The sequence below is a fragment of the Brassica napus genome, chromosome A9 (genome assembly GCF_020379485.1).
Source record: "Brassica napus cultivar Da-Ae chromosome A9, Da-Ae, whole genome shotgun sequence".
NCBI lineage: Eukaryota > Viridiplantae > Streptophyta > Magnoliopsida > Brassicales > Brassicaceae > Brassica > Brassica napus.
Genome location: NC_063442.1, coordinates 28,296,646 through 28,315,043, shown reverse-complemented (window position 1 = coordinate 28,315,043; position 18,398 = coordinate 28,296,646). Strand labels below are relative to the sequence as shown.

The following is an 18,398-nucleotide window of genomic DNA, read 5'->3' as shown; positions in this document are numbered from 1 at the left end:
CCCATTTGGAAACTAAGGTCACAGGGGAGTTTGATAAGATCAATCAGTTACTGAAGTTCGGGCTTAGAGGTGCGGATATGGGAGCAACGTATGGGTTCAGTCCTGGGAGACATTCTTCACCATTCCCAGGTCAGAATGATGATTTCAACTATACTGAGGTTAATCCCGATCGACCCACTACACATACTGGTGCTCCCGAGGTAAATCTCAATACAGTGAAATTATTCTTCTATAGTATATCATTCCATAATCTCACCAGACTATTCCATATCTTATTACTTGTTTGTATTATTCTCCAGTCAACACTGCGAGATGGAGAGGATGTTGCTGCAACAGGGACCGCCTCGGTTGGTTTGGGACAGAATCTGGATGAAGGAGAAAGGGGTGGAGGACAATCTCCGGGTAAACAGACCGACTGAACTGATGGAGCCGAATTTAGAGCTGAGACAGGGGGCGAGCATGGGGGAGATGCTGACATTGGACATGATCCCATAAACGTGGAGGTTTGTCCTTTAAATTATGTTATGTTTTATATCATTCTATGCAGTTGATGCCAGTAGATCCTTTCCATATTGATATTTGTCACTGACATTTTCATACTATTTTAATTTAGAATCCCTCGCCTTCGGTAAACGTCGCATCCCCTGACAATTCTGATGCCGTCAATCCTCCATCTCGAGTTGATGTGGTAAGAATGAGTAGAAACCTGATAAGAAGTAAAATTGTCGGCTTTGTCTTAATATTATAATAATGTATATTGGCTCAGTAAATTGACAAATGTGGTTAATCTATCTAGGACCAAGTGAATGTATCATCGGAACGCCGCGTTGATGACCCAGTGTCTGGCGTCGTTAATAAAATTCTATCAGAAGCGGGCGTTGATAAAGTAAGTTATCTATACTATATTTGCATATATAAATCTATATAACTACTCCGTTTTTCAATGGATTCCATTCTATGTGCTTTACATTGCCAGAACCCGGTCCGACCCTCCACTGGTTCTAGAACTGATGTACCTCAGACATCATCAGATGTCAATCCGGAGAAAGTGGGTCTTGATGGTGTGCATGACGATCGCGGTGAGGCTGCTGTTGGGAATAAGGGTGAGGATGTGGATGAAGATGATGTTACAATTACTAAAGTTCAGGTATAGTGCTTTAGCTTCTTCCCAGCTCGTATGTAAAGTGTGTTTGCAGAGGTGATAAGTTTATGTTAATAGGCTGGACGATTGAACACTGATGCAGCCGGTGGTCAAGCCGATGGTGGTAGACGTTTTAGTAGACATACGCATACAAGTACGAAACGCTACACTCCTCCTGCACCCGCCGTCCGTAAGAAAGAGGAAAACAAGAAAGTGGCGCGTCAAACTGATGATAATCCTCCACCTCCTAAACGGGTTAACAAGGTGGTGGCTGAGCCAAGTAACCCAAAGCCTCGTCCTCAAGAAAACCACACATTTATAGGTGGCTTGTCCCCATTTACTCCGCCAACCCCAGCTGCAAGAGAAGCCTTCCTGAAGACAATGGCGGAGACAAAGTAAGTGGAAAGCATTTCATGACTGCTATTCCATTTGAAAACTATACATTCCAGATGATATAATATGGTATAGTCATGAAATAAACAACTAACTGTATTACCACTTTCTTTCAGATCAAATGCACCATCCCTCGGATCAATCATTTCTATTGCTTCTTTGGATGATGTGTTCAATTGCACCGGTGTTTGTTCGTATGAGGTACGTTTTAATCCTTACTGCTTCGCATAAATTTTGTCTATGTGTTTTCCTTCTTATTTATGTCTACTTTGTAGACTGTGGATCGTGTTGTAGGTTGGATAAGAAAGATGCGTGACAACAATCCATCTTCAAAATTTGACTTCATCTCTCCAACTTTCTTTAACGATCTAATCCGAAGTTATCCTGCTTTTGAAGCCATGCAAGATAAGTCCGCTTTCACTTTTCCGGTGTCTTTGCGCAGTCAGTTCATGCACCGGCCACAGTGGTTTACGCAAGTAGACTTTCTCTACACTCTGATTCTGGTTAAAGACAGACACTGATTGGTATGATAGTATATTTTCCTATGTGGGTCATCTATGTGGTGGACGCGAACCAGACATGTCCTCCTATTTCTGTGGTGAAAGATGTCGTCAACCCAATATCGATTATGATGCCTCACATGATATCGAGGTTCTGTCTAACTTCCCGACCTCGTGAGTTGAATTACCTTGTGTTCCCCATATCTCGCTTAGACATACCAGTTCTACTTGAACATCCAGGTATTGGTCGCCTCTCTTTTAAATTTTTCCCCATCACACCTAACTATACCATATGCATACCGTACTATACTATATGGGGGAACCAGTATAGCATTTCATGAAATACTTTTAATAATCATTTTCCTGTTGTTAGGGTACGCCGCGGTTGTGGTACTGATTTTGTTAGAGATCGCTGCCGTGGGGAAGCCTTTGATTGATCTGGCTCTCACTAAAGAGGAGGTTCATGTTGCAGCGGAGAACTATGCGATCTCTACCCTGGGTATGTTTAAGGTGGTCCCCCCTAATCCTGCAGTTTAGTCATTTTCAGAACTGTACTACTTTATGTTCATTCGTGTTTGATGTAATCCACATTGTGTTGCTGAATTTCCTTTCTCCTACCTCTTTATGTTTTACTCTGTGATACTTTGTTTCTTCAGAATAACAAACGATGATTTCTTATGTTTAACTTATGATGTCCTCAGTCTCAGGTTACTTTATTCCATGCAATTAAAATAGTATATTTTTCAGCAGTTAGTGTTTACCGTTTAGAGTACTGATTGTACAACATGTGTAACAAAATTTATGCTAAGTCAGTCCATCTTGAGTCATACCCAAGTTTATGTTCATCTACAAAATCCTATGTAAATTCTACACATTCCATCTATATTTTATACTATTTGACCAATCTTCCGATACTATCTATTCCATATATGACGGTTGATAAATTCACATTGCAAGGAGTAATGGTACTGTCTATAGGATTAAGGGGTCGGGGAGGGTTTGGGTTTAGTTTTCAAAAAGAGTGGGGGTGTTGGTGTTTACGTTTTGTATCATACAAGTGGGTATTGTATTGGGTTTAGGGTTTAGGGGGGGTGAGGTGGGGGGTTTGGGTTTAGTTTTCCCTACAGGTTGGTTTGTTGTGTTTAGGTTTTCTTTTTATTGTTAGTGAGTGTAAAGGTATTGGGTTTAGTGTTGAAAATGTGTTCTTTGGTTTGTTGGGGTTGGATTGTTGGGTTTATGTGTCTTTTTAGGGGGTGTTTTGCAATTTTTTTTAACTGTATAGAGTTCCTTTTGTAATGGTTATTAGTTTGTATGCGAATTTCAGCTTCACCATATTAACTTTAATATAATATAGTCTTAGAACAAATGGTATAGTACGTTGAATCTTTTGGGTTACTTCTAAGATATTGATGGTTTTTATGGTTATTGGGGGGGGGGGGTTTCGTTTTTTGAAGCGTGTGGATGTTATGTTTAGTATTTCGATTGTTAACGAATTAGAGGACTAATTATAGTATAGTACTGGTAATAAATAGTATAGAATAAACAATCCAAACACGAAATGCTTGTAAGATATGTGGACATAGAACAGAACTGCATTATTAATATTACGCAAAAGAGAAGGTCTACTGGTGTTCCGTACAACAAGCACAAGAGTTGTGATTTAAAGGGTCTACATAACATAATATGTGTAATGAAGGTTAGCATAACTCAGTCTATCTTGTGTCATACCCAAGTTTATCTTCATCTTGTAAATATTATATAAATACCAGACATTCCATTTATAATCCATACAATTTAAATTATCTTCCGATACTATCTACTCCATATATGACGGTTGCTAAAATCACGTTACATCATGAAAACGGGTACTGTGGATAGGATTAAGGGGTGGGGAGGGGGGGGGGGTTGGGTTTAGTTTTCAATAAGGGTGGTGGTGTTTTTGTTTAGGTTTTTGTATTATTAAAAGGGGGCATTGTATTGGGATAGGGTTTATGGGGTGGGGTGGGGGTTTGGGTTTAGTTTTCCCTACGGGTTGGTTTGTTAGGTGGAAATGTTAACGTGTGTAAATGTATTGGGTTTAGTGTTGATGAAGGGTTGTTTGGGGTGTTGGGGTTGGATGTTGGATTTATGTGTCTATTCCATGTATGACGATTTATAATATCACGTTAGAAGGGGTAATGGTAATAGTTTGGGTTTAGTTTTCAATAAGGGTGTGGGTGTTGATGTTTAGGTTTTGTATTATTAAAAGGTGTTATTGTATTGAATTTAGAATTTAGTTTTTCGTAAGAGTGGAGATGTTGTGTTTAGGATTTCTATTGTTAACGGTTTAAAGGTATTAGTAATAGTATAGTACTTACTAATCATAAATGGTATAGAAACAACAACCTAAACGCTTAAGGCTTATAAGGTGTGAGTAAATAGTGGAGAACGACATTATTAATATTAGACAAAAGAGAAGGTCTGGGGTGTTCCGTACAACAACCACAAGAGTTGTTATTTAAAGGGGTCTATATAACATAATATGTACATACCAAATAGATAGATATATCACTGTAAAGCATATACCATTCTATTTGGTTAAAACACTGTTTTCGCCCCTTTCCACTTCCTGTACATGCCTGGTCTTTAGACGACACTGGCTACTGCATAATCACCCAGTTCCCAAAAGATTTCATCGAACTGCCTTCTGCTGCCTTCTCCATAGTTATAGCTTATCATATTGGGTTGCGGCAGGATGCCCTGTTGTGTCCCGAACGGCCACAACGTTTGCATTTCCTGTTTGACGAGCTTCCTCCTTTTTACAAACAAAATTTAAACAGATATCATTCTTGCCTAAATGTAGAATATATAACGTTCCATATTAATAGATATTACGACAATATTTACATATTGTACTTTATATTTAGTCCATTTGAACAATTACCTACTCGGCCTGACTATTCCATAAGTTGATCTAACTATTCCATTCATTGATTACAAATTTCATAAATGGTAGAGTAGATTACCTTGTACTCCCCACGTGATAGGATGCAGACTTTCCTAGGATGCCCAGGTGGGCGGCGTACTGCCGGTGGAAGTAATGGAGCTCTAGTTCCAGATCTGAGTTCTAATCCACCAACAGATGAGACCGGATATATTTTTCCGATGAAGCCTTGGCGCCATGTTGGTACACGGTAAGCCGGTGCCACCAGCGCATCAGATGGAAATCCAACCCTGGTTGAACAAGCAAGCGCATGCATACAGGGTATCCCTATTAGTTGATACTCACCACATGTGCAAGTACCGGGACCCAATAAAACTGTGAAGCACTCCCTGGTGGGGTCCTGCACTTGGTATTCAAGATCGGCTATATCACGTACATCCATAGCGGTGGAGAGATCAAAGTTTTCCTCCACGAGTTTTGCTGACATTTGGGGTGATAGTTTCTTGCTTCCGGGTTGATTTCGCTCGACGCAATGCGAACCAAGACATAACTGTTGTACGTATGTACTCAAACATGGTAATGAGGGGATATTCACGTGCTTCCTTAAGCACCCTATTCCAGGATTCAGCTATGTTTGAATCCATGATGTTGAACCTATTCCCCCTGAAATGAATCCTAGTCCACTGGTCGAACCCTGTTAACAACATTAATAAGTAGTGGGCAGTTTTATATTTAATACTTTATTGTATAAGATAGAATAGAAATAAAGCAATATAGTATAGTATCGTCGGATATTATATAATATCAGATATAATCGTTACCTATATCAACCAAGTAAGCCGCGAAATTTGGGCTGATTTTCTGAATTTCAATAAACTTCTTATTAAATTCAGTCACGGTGAAAGCTCTTGCAGCAGCGGACATAAGGTTGGCGAGTCTGCTACTCTTGTATTATGCCATCACATTTCTCCACAGATGGACAACACATATGACATGCTGAGCATGGTTGTAGACCTGTACAAGTACAAATATAGTATATAGTCAGTGAACGTTACATATAGTATAGTTGGAAAAAATGGAATGTGCTAACTTTAATGTTCAATGAAGATTGTCCGGATATTTACCTTCCTCAGTGCAGTGGCGATACTTGCATGGCGATCAGAGATGAAAACTAAGCCCGGGGTATCCAGAACAAAAGTTTGTAGCCTCTGGAAAAACCATTCCCAAGCATCGTCGTTTTCGCTATTAACAACAACAAACGCAAGGGGAAATATTTGGAAATTCCCATCTCTCTAGCTCTCCAAGCTTTCCAGTATGAAACGTTGACATGAAATTTATCTAGCAATATTTTCCTTATTACGGCGGCAGTGGGGCCCTTTTTAATACCAACAAAACGAGATTGCAATATCTGGCCAATCACAACAGTCGTTGCAAGTTTGTGGTAGTTTCTACGGTCGTCAACGGTGCAAGAGTGAACTAGGTTAGCTTGTCTGACTTGAAAGTTTCCACTTGCATCTAACAAGACCGCATACACGCGCCATGGGCATGCATCACCAACGCATTGTGCAAGTAGTATGGAAGGGCTTGAACGAGCGGTCTTGAAATGGAACTTCCGGTTTATAGCATGTATTGCAAGTTTGATTTTACAGTCAGCTTTGGATTTGAAAACGCGACCCACATAAAAGTCATCTCCCTCGTATTGGATGTCGGCCAGAGCCGTGTCAACCCTTACAAAGTCAATGAAACATTCAGCTGCATGTCAATTGTTGTATATAGTATGGAATTAGCTTCTACTATATGAATATAGTATAGAAAGCAGCATGACAAATCCATTCTATTAAATTTCATTCCTTATCATGTCGCTTTACATTTGTATTTACTTAGAAGTTTTTTTTACCTGTTCCCTCCCGATTGTTCAATACAGGTGGAGCATCCCTTCCAAAAAAAGCTGGCGTATACGGGTTGTTTAGTATCTCGTGGAGTGCTTCATCGAATTTACCCCAGTGTAGACCATCGTCTACTGGTAATTCTTCAGAATCATCTGAACCAGAGTTTGAATCTCTAACTCCACCGTCAGTGTCTGGAATGCCAGCATTTCCAAATAATAGACGTCTCTGGACCGGCCTAGACCCTTCTACGGTTTCACCAACAACTGGGGGAACAACGAACGACCATGTCATCATCTGAGTCAGACTCTGAATCTGTTTTCTCTTCCACAGGACGTTTGTTTTTTCCCCTATCATTCGGGCCTGTCTGACGACTGGTAGCGCGGGTGGGATCACCTCTTTCTGTGATTACTATTCCACCTGGAGAAGGTGGAATAGTAGGGAGTCGTTCTTTAGATCGCACCGCCTTTGAAACGGAATAGTCTGGAACTTCATGTGGAATCGCCTTTGTTTTCGGCTGAGTGAGTGGAATGGTCAGTGGGGTTTCAGATAGTGCAAAGGTATGCCAGTCTTCTTCATCGATTCCATCTCCAACATCCTCGGCCATAGGCACCTTCTGTTCTGTCTCGCGCCCCTTAGTAAGTTGCTTCCCTCCATGTGATTGGCGGTAGATAGAGACATATAGAAAAACTTCTTCAATATATCTCCTCATGTTTAGAAACACACCGACTTCTGTGTCCTCGGTTATGTACTGAGGCATTTCGAGCTCTCCATCTCCAAAGCTCACCCATTCGGGATACTGATATGAAAGCTTGAGCGTAGAATCTGTCGATGATAGTTGATAGCGTTCTCTCACCGAAGTCAATAACTCTGTCATTGTCATCCCGGAGAAAATTCGAATGAAATGTTCTACTTTGGCCGTTATGTCAGGTTCAAATATCCACCGTTGATCGCTATCACGGACCCACGTCCCATGTATAAGCAAGACTTTATCCTGCCCTGTCATCTGTAGGTTGGAGGAAAAAAATTACTATCTCAGATCTACATCAAATGGTCCATTCAATATTGAGACAATCATACATATTAAATACTATAATGATCATCAACTACAAATACAGATAAATACAAGGATTAGTTGGTTGTTATTGATGATTACCTGTTCGAATCTGCTGAGCATTAACTCGTTCTCTGCTTTCACCTTCGTCAATGTCTTTTTCTTACTTAACAACGAGATGGACAGACTGTCAAAATATATGGAATACTAGATATTTTCTGAGGGTGGTCTATTCTCATAAAATAGACCAAACTACATAATGTTTGATCATTTCAGTTTATCATATCATCGAATAAGCTAGTCAAGCAACCGGATAACAAGCAAACTGAGCCAGACCACACATGCCTTCTTTCCACGCCACATTTCTACGGAGTCTAATGTAACCATTCTCTCCCCAACTCGTACCCCAAGAGTTCTTAACCAGCCAATACTCGGTCCCTTCACGGCTCGTCCCGTACCCTACAATAGTCACCGCATGTGTCATGGTGATACCACAGTCAGGCTCATCGTACACTCCGCTTGAGTAACGGATGATACTTTCTATATCCCCAACAATTCCAACGGAGACGGGCTGTCTCGATACTGCCTCGAGCAAAGCACGCTCGTTGTTGCGTTGAACGCAATCGTAACCTCTGATCTTAAAGAGGGGTTCATCCTCCAACAGGCATACCCCATCAGTGTCCCCTTGGAAAACGTATTCGTCATCTCCAGTAATTCCTTTTTTTGCTATGTAGTCGAAAGCCTTGTCCATTCTTCCTCCCTTGCAACCATGGTTAGCTTTGTCACAATCTAGAAGTTGCTGTTCGGACAGTGATTCGAGCTTTCCTCGGGTAATCTTTGTCAGACCTTCCACCGCTGCAATCGCCGAGAACGCCCAACAACCTTCTGCATGCGCATATAATGATTACTTCATTGTTAGAAACCTAGAATGATCACCCTGACTTGGGTATTAAGCTTTTATGTGGAGTTTAATTACTACATTGTTTTTCTAATCTGTAGAGACTGTTTATAATATATATATATATATATATATATATATATATATATATATATATAATTCCAGCGAGCTTACCACAATATCTTTGGTTTTTGACAGGTGTTACAGCTCCTTCCATTCTCCAGTCTTTGCTCTTGGAATAGAATCCAATGATATTACTGGCGTTCCATTTCCAAGATGACATCGATTCATCAACCACTTCGGATGATGAAGTTACATCAATGTCACTGAAACCGGAGTGGGTGGCTATGAACTCCTCCTTAGTTCGATCCGTGAACTCGTCGATACCAAGTTTGTAGGTTTGATTCGCCTTACGATTGAAGTTCTCAATGTATTCCAAGTTTTTCGTGAACACTTCCAGCCTCATCTGTTTCTCGAGTGAATTGGTGTAAACTCGAGAGAACTCGATCATCCATTCTTCGAAGAAATCAGAAATATAGGATAGCTTTTGAAAGGCAACACGGGATGTGGCTTGAGAGATCCTATGATCCATGGAAAGAATGGTTAGAACCACCAAAACATACGACACTCGCAAGACCATTTTGACTATTATGGATCCGATAAATAAGAATTCCAAGTTTACACAAAAACGTATGAATGTGTTTTCCTTGTCTTGAATTATATGTATATGTGTGTATATGGCTTGTTCTGCTGTGGTGAGGAAGTGAAAACAGGAAGAAAGAGTATTTATAGAGTGACGGATAAGTGTTGTTATTTGGAAAGCAGTGGAAGTTGACTCTAGGTGGTGATGGTAGTTTGAACTGCTTGCTTCGAAATCTTTGGAGAAACAACTTTCCTTAATTTGTTTTTTAGCAAGTTTACTTTCCTCGTATTGCTATTAGCCTACTAATATAATATGTACTCATTATGTTCATAAAAAATGTCACTCTATGATTTTTTTTTTGTTATTTTAAATGTCATTTTACATTTAAAATATGGATTTACATATTTTTGTCCTTTTAAATAACCAACAAAATTCTACTTTACATCATTTTTATTTTATTAATTATACATTAAAATTGGAGATTAGTGTTTTTTTGCAATTTCTAATAGTGTGAAATGTGATAAAATAACACTCTTTGTAAATAGAGGAACTGTATATCATCATGATTTCATTCTTAATATAAGTAGATAAAAATAACAATATATAGAAGGATTTTGACCCCATATAGAAGGATAAGAAATAACAATATATAGAAAGATAAAAAATAAAAATAAATAGAAGGATATGTAACAATAAATCCCTTAATATATTAGTATCTATCCTACTAAAAATATTACTTAAATTATTTTTGCCTACATGTCATTTATATGTGAAGTTTCATAAATTGTTTTAATTTGATTGGTTGCTGATATTTTAATTTATTCAGTTAAGATCTGAAAGTGTAATACCAAAAGTTATACATATATGTATATAAGTGAAAACTAATCCTAGAACAATCTAATATCTATTTCCCAGCAAACAAATAAATCTTATAGATAACTTGGTAACTTGTAGATAACTTGGTCTAATTTAAATATATAAACAATTAAATTATCTTAATTTAAATTATAAAAACTTAAAATATAACTATAAAGACAACTCATCTCACTTTATTAAGGGTATGACTAGTTTTTTGTTACCATCCGCAAACTTCATTATATCTGTTTTCCACTAGCGTTTGCGGTTGGGGTTAATAAATGAATATTAAAATATTTTATATTTTAACTAACAGTATAATTTTTACTTTATAAAACTTTAAACCAAAACTATTCAATATAGTTTTTAAAACATTAATATCAAAGTAAATTAAACATATAAAATAAATGTATACTATTAGTTTATTTATTCGGCCTCGTAGGTGAGTGTGGTTTATATCACCCTGACTTGGTAAAATAAATTTCGTGAGGATTGTCTTTGTTTTTCATATTATTCTCTTGGATTTTTAACGCAAGGGTTTTAAACAAAACGTCAGGTTCAATCTTACTTATTTAATCTATTAATAGAAATATAAAATTATATTGTGAATTAAGGTACAGTAGGAAATTTTAATATACTTTCTTAGTATGTGTAGAAAATTTTCAAAATACATTTCGAAGGGATGGTGTGAAAACTAAATGTTGCATTTATTATATGGAGCAACAGAATGAACATTATAATGCTTATGGTCAAGCGTAAGTTGCGATATAGTTTTTTAAAGAAATCATAAAATAGACCAAACGACATAATGTTTGATCATTTCAGTTTATCATATCACCGGATAAGCTAGTCAAGCAACCGGATAACAACCATACTGAGCTAGACCACACATGCCTTGAGGCCACTCCACATCTCTACGGAGTCTAATGTAACCATTCTCTCCCCAAGTCTCACCCCAAGAGTTCTTAGCCAGCCAGTACTTAATCCCTTCCGGGCTCGTCCCGTACCCAACCAACGTCACTGCATGAGTCGTGGCGATCCCACAGGCCGGATCACTGTACACTCCGCTTGAGTAATGGCTGAAACTTTCAGCCAACCCGGCAATGCTTACCGAGACGGGCTGCATCGATACAGCCTCGAGCAATGCACGCTCGTTGTTGCGTGGAACATATTGGAAACCTCTGATCTGCATGGCGGGTTCGGCCTGGGACTGGCAAGTCCCATCTCTCTCTTGGTAAGGGTATGCGTCTTCTGAAGAAATGCCTCCGTTTTGTGCTATGTAGGTGAAAGCTTCTTCCATTGTTCCTCCCCTGCAACCTTCGTTAGGCGCTCCGTCACAATCTATAAGTTGCTGTTCGGACAGTGATATGAGGTTTCCTCCGGCAATCTTTGTCAGACCTTCCACTGCTGCAATCGCCGAGAAAGCCCAGCAACTAGCTGCATGTATATATTGATTACTTTCATTGTTAAAACCTAGAATTATCACCCTGACTTGGGTATTAAGTTTTAGTATGTGAAGAAAACTTACAACATTGTCCTTGCAGTTTGACAGGTGTTACAGCACCTTCCATTCTCCAGTCTTTGCTCTGGCCGACGATATTACTGACGTTCCAATTCCAAGATGACATAGTTTCATCAACCGCTTCGGATGATGAAGTTACATTAATGCCTCTAGTGAGACCGGTGTGGGTGGCTAGGAACTCCTCCTTAGTCCGATCCGTGAACTCGTTGACACCAAGTTTGTAGCTTTGGTTCGCCTTACTATTAAAATTCTCAATGAATTCAAAGTTTTTCTTGAACACTTCCAGCCTCATCTGTTTCTCGGGTTCATTGCTATAAACTCGAGAGAACTTGATCATCCATTGTTGGAAGTGATGAGCAATGGATGGCTCCTGAAACGCAACACGGGATGTGGCTTGAGAGATTCTATGATCCATGGAAAGAATGGTTAGAACCACCAAAACATATGACACTCGCAAGACCATTTTTGATGTGGTGTGGTGAAGATGTTAAAATTGAGAGAACGGTATATGTATTCAAAATGACCTTGTTTCTTTTTATATCTTTGACGGAATTAATTCCTTTCCACTCCTTTTTAGCATGATTAACATTATTAATGTTTACGTGTTGAGATATCAATCGCGTTGATTGATATGATTAACATTACTAGTGTTTACTACGAAATATCATGTATTTATTTTGCCATCTCATAGAAATCTCTTATTTAGGAAAATAGTTTATTTATCTTGTATATATATATATATATACATATATTTGTACGAACTTAAGAATCAAAAATAATAGAGAAATTAAATGATATAATCTTTTTGAGTTCTTAGCATGTTAACGCATTGATATTTCATTTTTGAATATATAATTACATAAAATCTATTAAATTTATATCGTATCGTATTAATTTGTATCCTCTATATGTTCAGCTTTGGATTCAAACAATCTTTTTTTTAAACACCGATTAATTATGTTATTATAAGAAAAGTTACATAGACAATAATACTGCGACAATTCTACTTGTCTTATGAAGATTTCTGTTTGACTGCATCACCTTGAGCCGGCCTATGAGATCTATTGCTAAGTGCTAACGGTACGCCTTGCGCCATATCGAAAATGTCTTGTAAGTCTTTTCTCCAATATTCTGGATAATCAGCATTCTCAGAGAATTGAAACCAAGAGTGAAACCACGATCTCTTGGTGTTGAAATATTAATGAACCATTGGTTAAACCACTAGATCAAAGGGGTTTCCACCAAACAATCTATTAATGAACCATTAGTAGCTAAAGATCCGCAATGTAAATCAATGTAAATATTCCACAATCGTTTGTATTTAGGACAATGGATACATTATTTTACACATATACAGAGAACCTTCTCCATTAGTCGTGTTCCTCTGTCTCTTTAAAATCTAGAAATATATACAATTGTATTGTCTCTAAACGGGAAAAGTGCCAATTTCGACCCCAACAATTTTGGTCGTGCCAAATACGACCCGAACAATTGATCAGTGCTAAATACGACTTCAACTCAATTATAATTCAAAAAAACTATTCGAACTTCTTAAAACGTGCTTAAATATACGTTGACTCTAACATAAGTTATTCAACTGTTAAGAAGAAAAAACGACATCGTGTAATATACGAAGAAAAATGTTAATTTCGACCTCAACAATTTAAGTCATGCCAAATAGGATCCGAACATATGGCTAGTGCTAAAAACAGCCTCAACTCAATTATAATTTTTTTAAAAATATCCAAACTTCTTAAAACGTGCATAAATCTACATTGACTCTGACAGAAGTTAGTCAACCACTAACAAGATAAGATGACGTTGTTTTGATATATATATATATTTAAAAAAATATATATTCATTCCAGGACTCAAACCCATGTTGGAATACCCTTTTAAAGGAGCACACTAACAACTAGGTCTGGGCATTTCGGGTATCGGTTCGGTTTGGATAGTTTCGGATTCGGTTCGGTTCGGATAGTAAATGTAGGAACCGGAAAATATCCAGAAAAAATTCGGTTCTCATTTGGATCCGGTTCGGGTTCGGATAGTTCGGATAATTTGGATAAAATACCGGTTATTTAGAGTAAAATATCAAATAATTAGGATGATTTAGATAAAAATTTAGGATATTTCGGATTACTTTGGATATTTTGGAAAAAACTATCCGGATAGTTTCGGATACCTTCGGGTAGTTCGGATACTTTATAATAATTTAGTTATCTTCAACTATTTTCAGATACTTTTTATAGAATTTTAAATTAAAAATATATATTTAGTTATGTTATATGTATATATAATTAATATTTTTATATATTCGGGTACCCGTTCGGTTCTCGGTTCGGTTCCGGTTCGGTTCGGTTATTTCGGATATAAAAATATAGGAACCGTTCGGGTATTTGAGGGTATTGGTCCGGTTCCGGTTTCGGATACTTCGGTTCGGTTTCGGTTCGGTTCTTCGGTTCCGGTTATTTTGCCCAGGCCTACTAACAACTATACTAAAGTAACTTTTAAAAATATTATTACAAGTTGAAATTCTCCATTATATAAACCACTATTCTTCTTCATCTTATCCAATTTAAAACTTTGGTGATTGCTTTTATATATTATAGTTACTGTTTAATATGTCTAATATTTTGTAGAAGATATCTTAGTGAAAGAAAGGTAAAAGGCCTCTTAACATTTTTGAACAAAATATCAAAAATACATAATATTAACCTTGAAAAACAGAAAAATGTCCACTTAAGTTTAATAATTAAAAATAATTTATATAAGAAAAGTTTATAAATAATTCAAAGTTTTAAGTATATGTAAGATCCCATAATAATAAATATTTTGTTATTTATATTTTAGTAAGATAGAAGTTTATTAAATATATGATAAATAAAAAACATGTTAATGTATTTATATAAATCAGAAAAATTATCACCAAATTTTTAAATTGGATAAAATGAAGAAAAATAGTAGTTTATATAATTTCAAATTTGTAGTAATATTTCAAAAAGTTACTTTTATCTAGTTGTTAGTGTGCCTCTTTAAAAAGATATCACAACACGGTTTGAGTCCCAAAATGAACATAATTGTTTATTTATTTATTTTTTCAAAGATATATATATATATCAAAAGGATGTAATCTTATCTTGTTAATGGTTGACTAACTTTTGTTAGAGTCAATATAGATTTATGCACGTTTTAAGAAGTTCACGCATTTTTTCTTAAATTATAATAAAGTTGAGCTCGGTTTTGGCACTGACCATTTTTTCGGGTCCTATTTGGCACGACTGAGAGTGTTGGGATCGAAATTGACACTTTTCCTCGTATATCAAAACGACGTCGTTTTATCTTGTTAACGATTGACTAACTTATGTTAGAGTCAATGTATATTTAAGCACGTTTTAAGAAGTTTTGGTACCTTTTCAAATTATAATTGAGTTGAGATCGTATATGATACTGATCAATTGTTTGGGTCGTAACGACCAAAATTGTTGGGGTCGAAGTTGGCACTTTTCCCGTCTTTAAACAGCCTTTGGAAAAAATAAAGGCCCAACCCCAAAAAGTTTCTTACATTTGTAATCACTAACTTATTAGTTGTGTAGATGACCCATATGATAAATTTTGATGGTACCAGTTTAGCAACAGATGAGGTTACTTTTTCCGTCTTACAAGTAACAACGTACGTGGTTTTATTTTTATTTATGGGTCTCGTTAATGATTTATTTCTTCTTTAACTTCATTGTTACAAACGCTGTCATTGTTTTGTTCAGTTAGTAAAGCATTTACCTTCATCCAGGAAAATATAATATAAACTACATTATACTGTATTTTATACGTACATATATACCAGTAGGTGATGCATTTTGGTTGACGCTAAACATATAGGTCAAGCATTGCGATGCAGATTTAGACCACAACTAAACAATTGATAAGCCAGATTATATGATAGTGTTACATTTTTTGTTATTATAATGTTGTCGTATAGTTATCACACTTTAATAATAAGTCATCTGCCACTTAGTTACGCAACCGGATAAAAAGCATACTGAGCCACACCACACATGCCCTGAGGCCATTCTACATCTCTACGAATCCTGATGTAACCATTCTCTCCCCAAGTCTCACCCCACGAATTTTTAGCCAGCCAATACTTTATCCCTTCAGGGCTCGTACCGTACCCAACGAACGTCACTGCATGATTCACACTGGTCCCGCAGTACGGCTCATCGTACACTCCACCTGAGTAATGCATGAAACCGGGTCCATCTGCGTCAATGGAAACCGAGACAGGCTGTCTCGAAACCGCCTCGAGCAACGCACGCTCGTTGTTGCTTGGGACGGTCTGGAACCCTCTGATTGATGCGGTGGGTCTCCCATTGTAACGGCAGATCCCCTCTTTCATTTGGAAAGGGTACGCTTGCTCTGAAGCAATGCCACGGTTTTTGATTATGTAGCTGAAAGCATCTGACATTATCCCGCCACTACAACCGTTATTATGCTCTCTGTCGCAATCTAGAAGCTGTTGTTCAGACAAAGATACGAGGTTGCCTCGGGCAATTTTTGTCACACCTTCCACCGCTGCGACTGCTGAGAACGCCCAACAACCTCCTGTCCAAATATACATCCAGATATATTGAGTATAGTTTTTTTTCTCCGTAATAACGTAAACCTAGTTAGGTAACTCTAACTTGGGGCCTAAGTTTTTACAATGGCATTATGAAATCATGGAATTCAATACTAATCCAGCGGTTTACTAAAATTTATTGAGCGTATTGAATTTCAAATCTTGAATATCATACATATGTAGAGACCACTGTTTTGAATTTATATAATTTTGGAAAGCTTACCGCATTGGCCTTGGTATCTAACAGGTGTTACAGCTCCTTCGGATCTCCAATCTTTGGTCTCACGGGCAACATCACTGACGTTCCAATTCCAAGAAGGTATCATTTCGTCGTAAAATTCAGATGGTGAAATTTTGTTGATGCCCTTGAGACCGGTGTGTGTGGCAATGAACTCTTCTTCGGTCCAATCCGCAAACTCGTTGACACCAAGCCTGTAGGATTTATCTCCCTTCTTATTAAATTCCTCAATGAATTTCAGGTTTTTCTTGAACACGTCGAACCTCATCTTTTCCTCAAGCTCATTGGTATAAACTCGGGAGAATCGAGTCATCCATTGTTGATGGTGGTCAGCAATTAAGGGCTTGTTGAAGGTGACACGAGATGTGGCTTGGGAGACGCTTCCCATGGAAATAATTGTTAGAAACACAAGGAATACTATCGATGTCATTTTGTCGTTGATGAATATGACAAAAATTAAAATAGATGAAAGAATGAAATTGTAGTTTTTTCTTGTATGTGAAGTGTTTCTGTTGTGTTGTAGTGAAGAAGTAAGGATGGGGAGAAAGGGTATTTATAAAGAAAAGATTCGAAGTTGGTTATGGTCTAACTGAAAAATGAGAGCAAATTGCAAGTTGACTCTGGGTCCGATTGGTAATGGCTGTAGCTTTAAATATTTTGCTGTAGAAAAAAATCTGTAGACTTTTTGCTGTGGCTTTAGATTTTATTGCTGTAGAATTTTATTGAAGCACTAAAAAATTGCTTTGGATATTTGGCTCTGCAGAGCACTTGTACAGCTGTAGGATATTTTAAGAGCTGTGGTTTCAAAAAAAAATTTAAAGCTTGATTGCTCTGAATTTGGTGCTGTGGAAATAAATAGGGCTGTGGACAGCACCTACAGCAACTACCAATCACCCCCTCTATAATGGTTATGGTGTTGTTTGCATTAACTTGCGCCGTGATCTTTGGAGGAACAACTTTCCCATTTCTATATGCACATATATTACAACTAATATATATATATATACTAGGTGTTTTCTTACTTATATTTGCAGTAAGAAATTTTTTAATATTTAAAAATAAGAAATTTTATTAAATGTTATAGATTTTACTACTTTCTTACTAATATTTAATATATATTGGATATAAATTAAATCAATTTGTATAAAACTAATAAAAATGATATAAAATTGTATAATTATAAAAAAATTAGCCTAAAAAATATTTATAAAATTTGTTGATACATAAGAAACTAATAATCGTACAATTAGATATTTAAATTTTTTCAAAATGGTAATTTTTTTTTGAAAGTTTTAGTAATACAAATTGTATAATTATACAAAAATAATAATATTTCAAAATTTGAAATGTTATCTATGGATATATTTTTTTTTATAGATGATGTATGAGCTATTACAATATTTTAAAAAAGTTTACCAAAAAGAAATATCAATATTAAATGTAATATATGAATTATTACCATATTCTAATAAGTTTGTCAAAAATATAAATCAACACTAAATGAAATTATCCATGTCATATTTTCTCGGAAGCCATGTCATCAATTTTAGTAGTCATGTCATATTTGTTTTGTGAAATTGATGGTAGATAGGACATCTGGCAAAATCACTTCACATATATAGTCTAGGGGATATATATGTATTACCATATCATTTTAAATATAGAGATAAGATCTAGCGATATTTACTAGTTACCTTAGGGTTTAGGTAGATACATTTGCGTTTGAA

The 18,398-nt window shown here is 36.7% G+C and overlaps 3 protein-coding genes across 3 annotated transcripts; all 3 read right to left on the bottom strand.

The window, feature by feature from the left end:
* Positions 1 to 8,140: 8,140 nt before the first annotated feature.
* LOC125577934 (ervatamin-B-like) lies at positions 8,141 to 10,512 on the bottom strand. The gene is made up of 2 exons (XM_048740095.1): positions 8,970 to 10,512; positions 8,141 to 8,782 (listed from the first exon to the last, which is right to left on the bottom strand). Exons 1-2 carry the CDS (start codon positions 9,433 to 9,435, stop codon positions 8,199 to 8,201), a joined length of 1,050 nt encoding a protein of 349 aa, XP_048596052.1. The 5' UTR covers positions 9,436 to 10,512; the 3' UTR covers positions 8,141 to 8,198.
* A 469-nt stretch (positions 10,513 to 10,981) lies between these two features.
* LOC106364702 (ervatamin-B-like) lies at positions 10,982 to 12,528 on the bottom strand. Its single transcript, XM_013804225.3, has 2 exons — positions 11,822 to 12,528; positions 10,982 to 11,730 (listed from the first exon to the last, which is right to left on the bottom strand). Exons 1-2 carry the CDS (start codon positions 12,276 to 12,278, stop codon positions 11,144 to 11,146), a joined length of 1,044 nt encoding a protein of 347 aa, XP_013659679.2. The 5' UTR covers positions 12,279 to 12,528; the 3' UTR covers positions 10,982 to 11,143.
* A 3,197-nt stretch (positions 12,529 to 15,725) lies between these two features.
* On the bottom strand, positions 15,726 to 17,190 carry LOC125577933 (ervatamin-B-like). Its single transcript, XM_048740094.1, has 2 exons — positions 16,657 to 17,190; positions 15,726 to 16,417 (listed from the first exon to the last, which is right to left on the bottom strand). The coding sequence occupies exons 1-2, from the start codon at positions 17,099 to 17,101 to the stop codon at positions 15,831 to 15,833; spliced, it is 1,032 nt and encodes a 343-aa protein (XP_048596051.1). The 5' UTR covers positions 17,102 to 17,190; the 3' UTR covers positions 15,726 to 15,830.
* Positions 17,191 to 18,398: the final 1,208 nt, after the last annotated feature.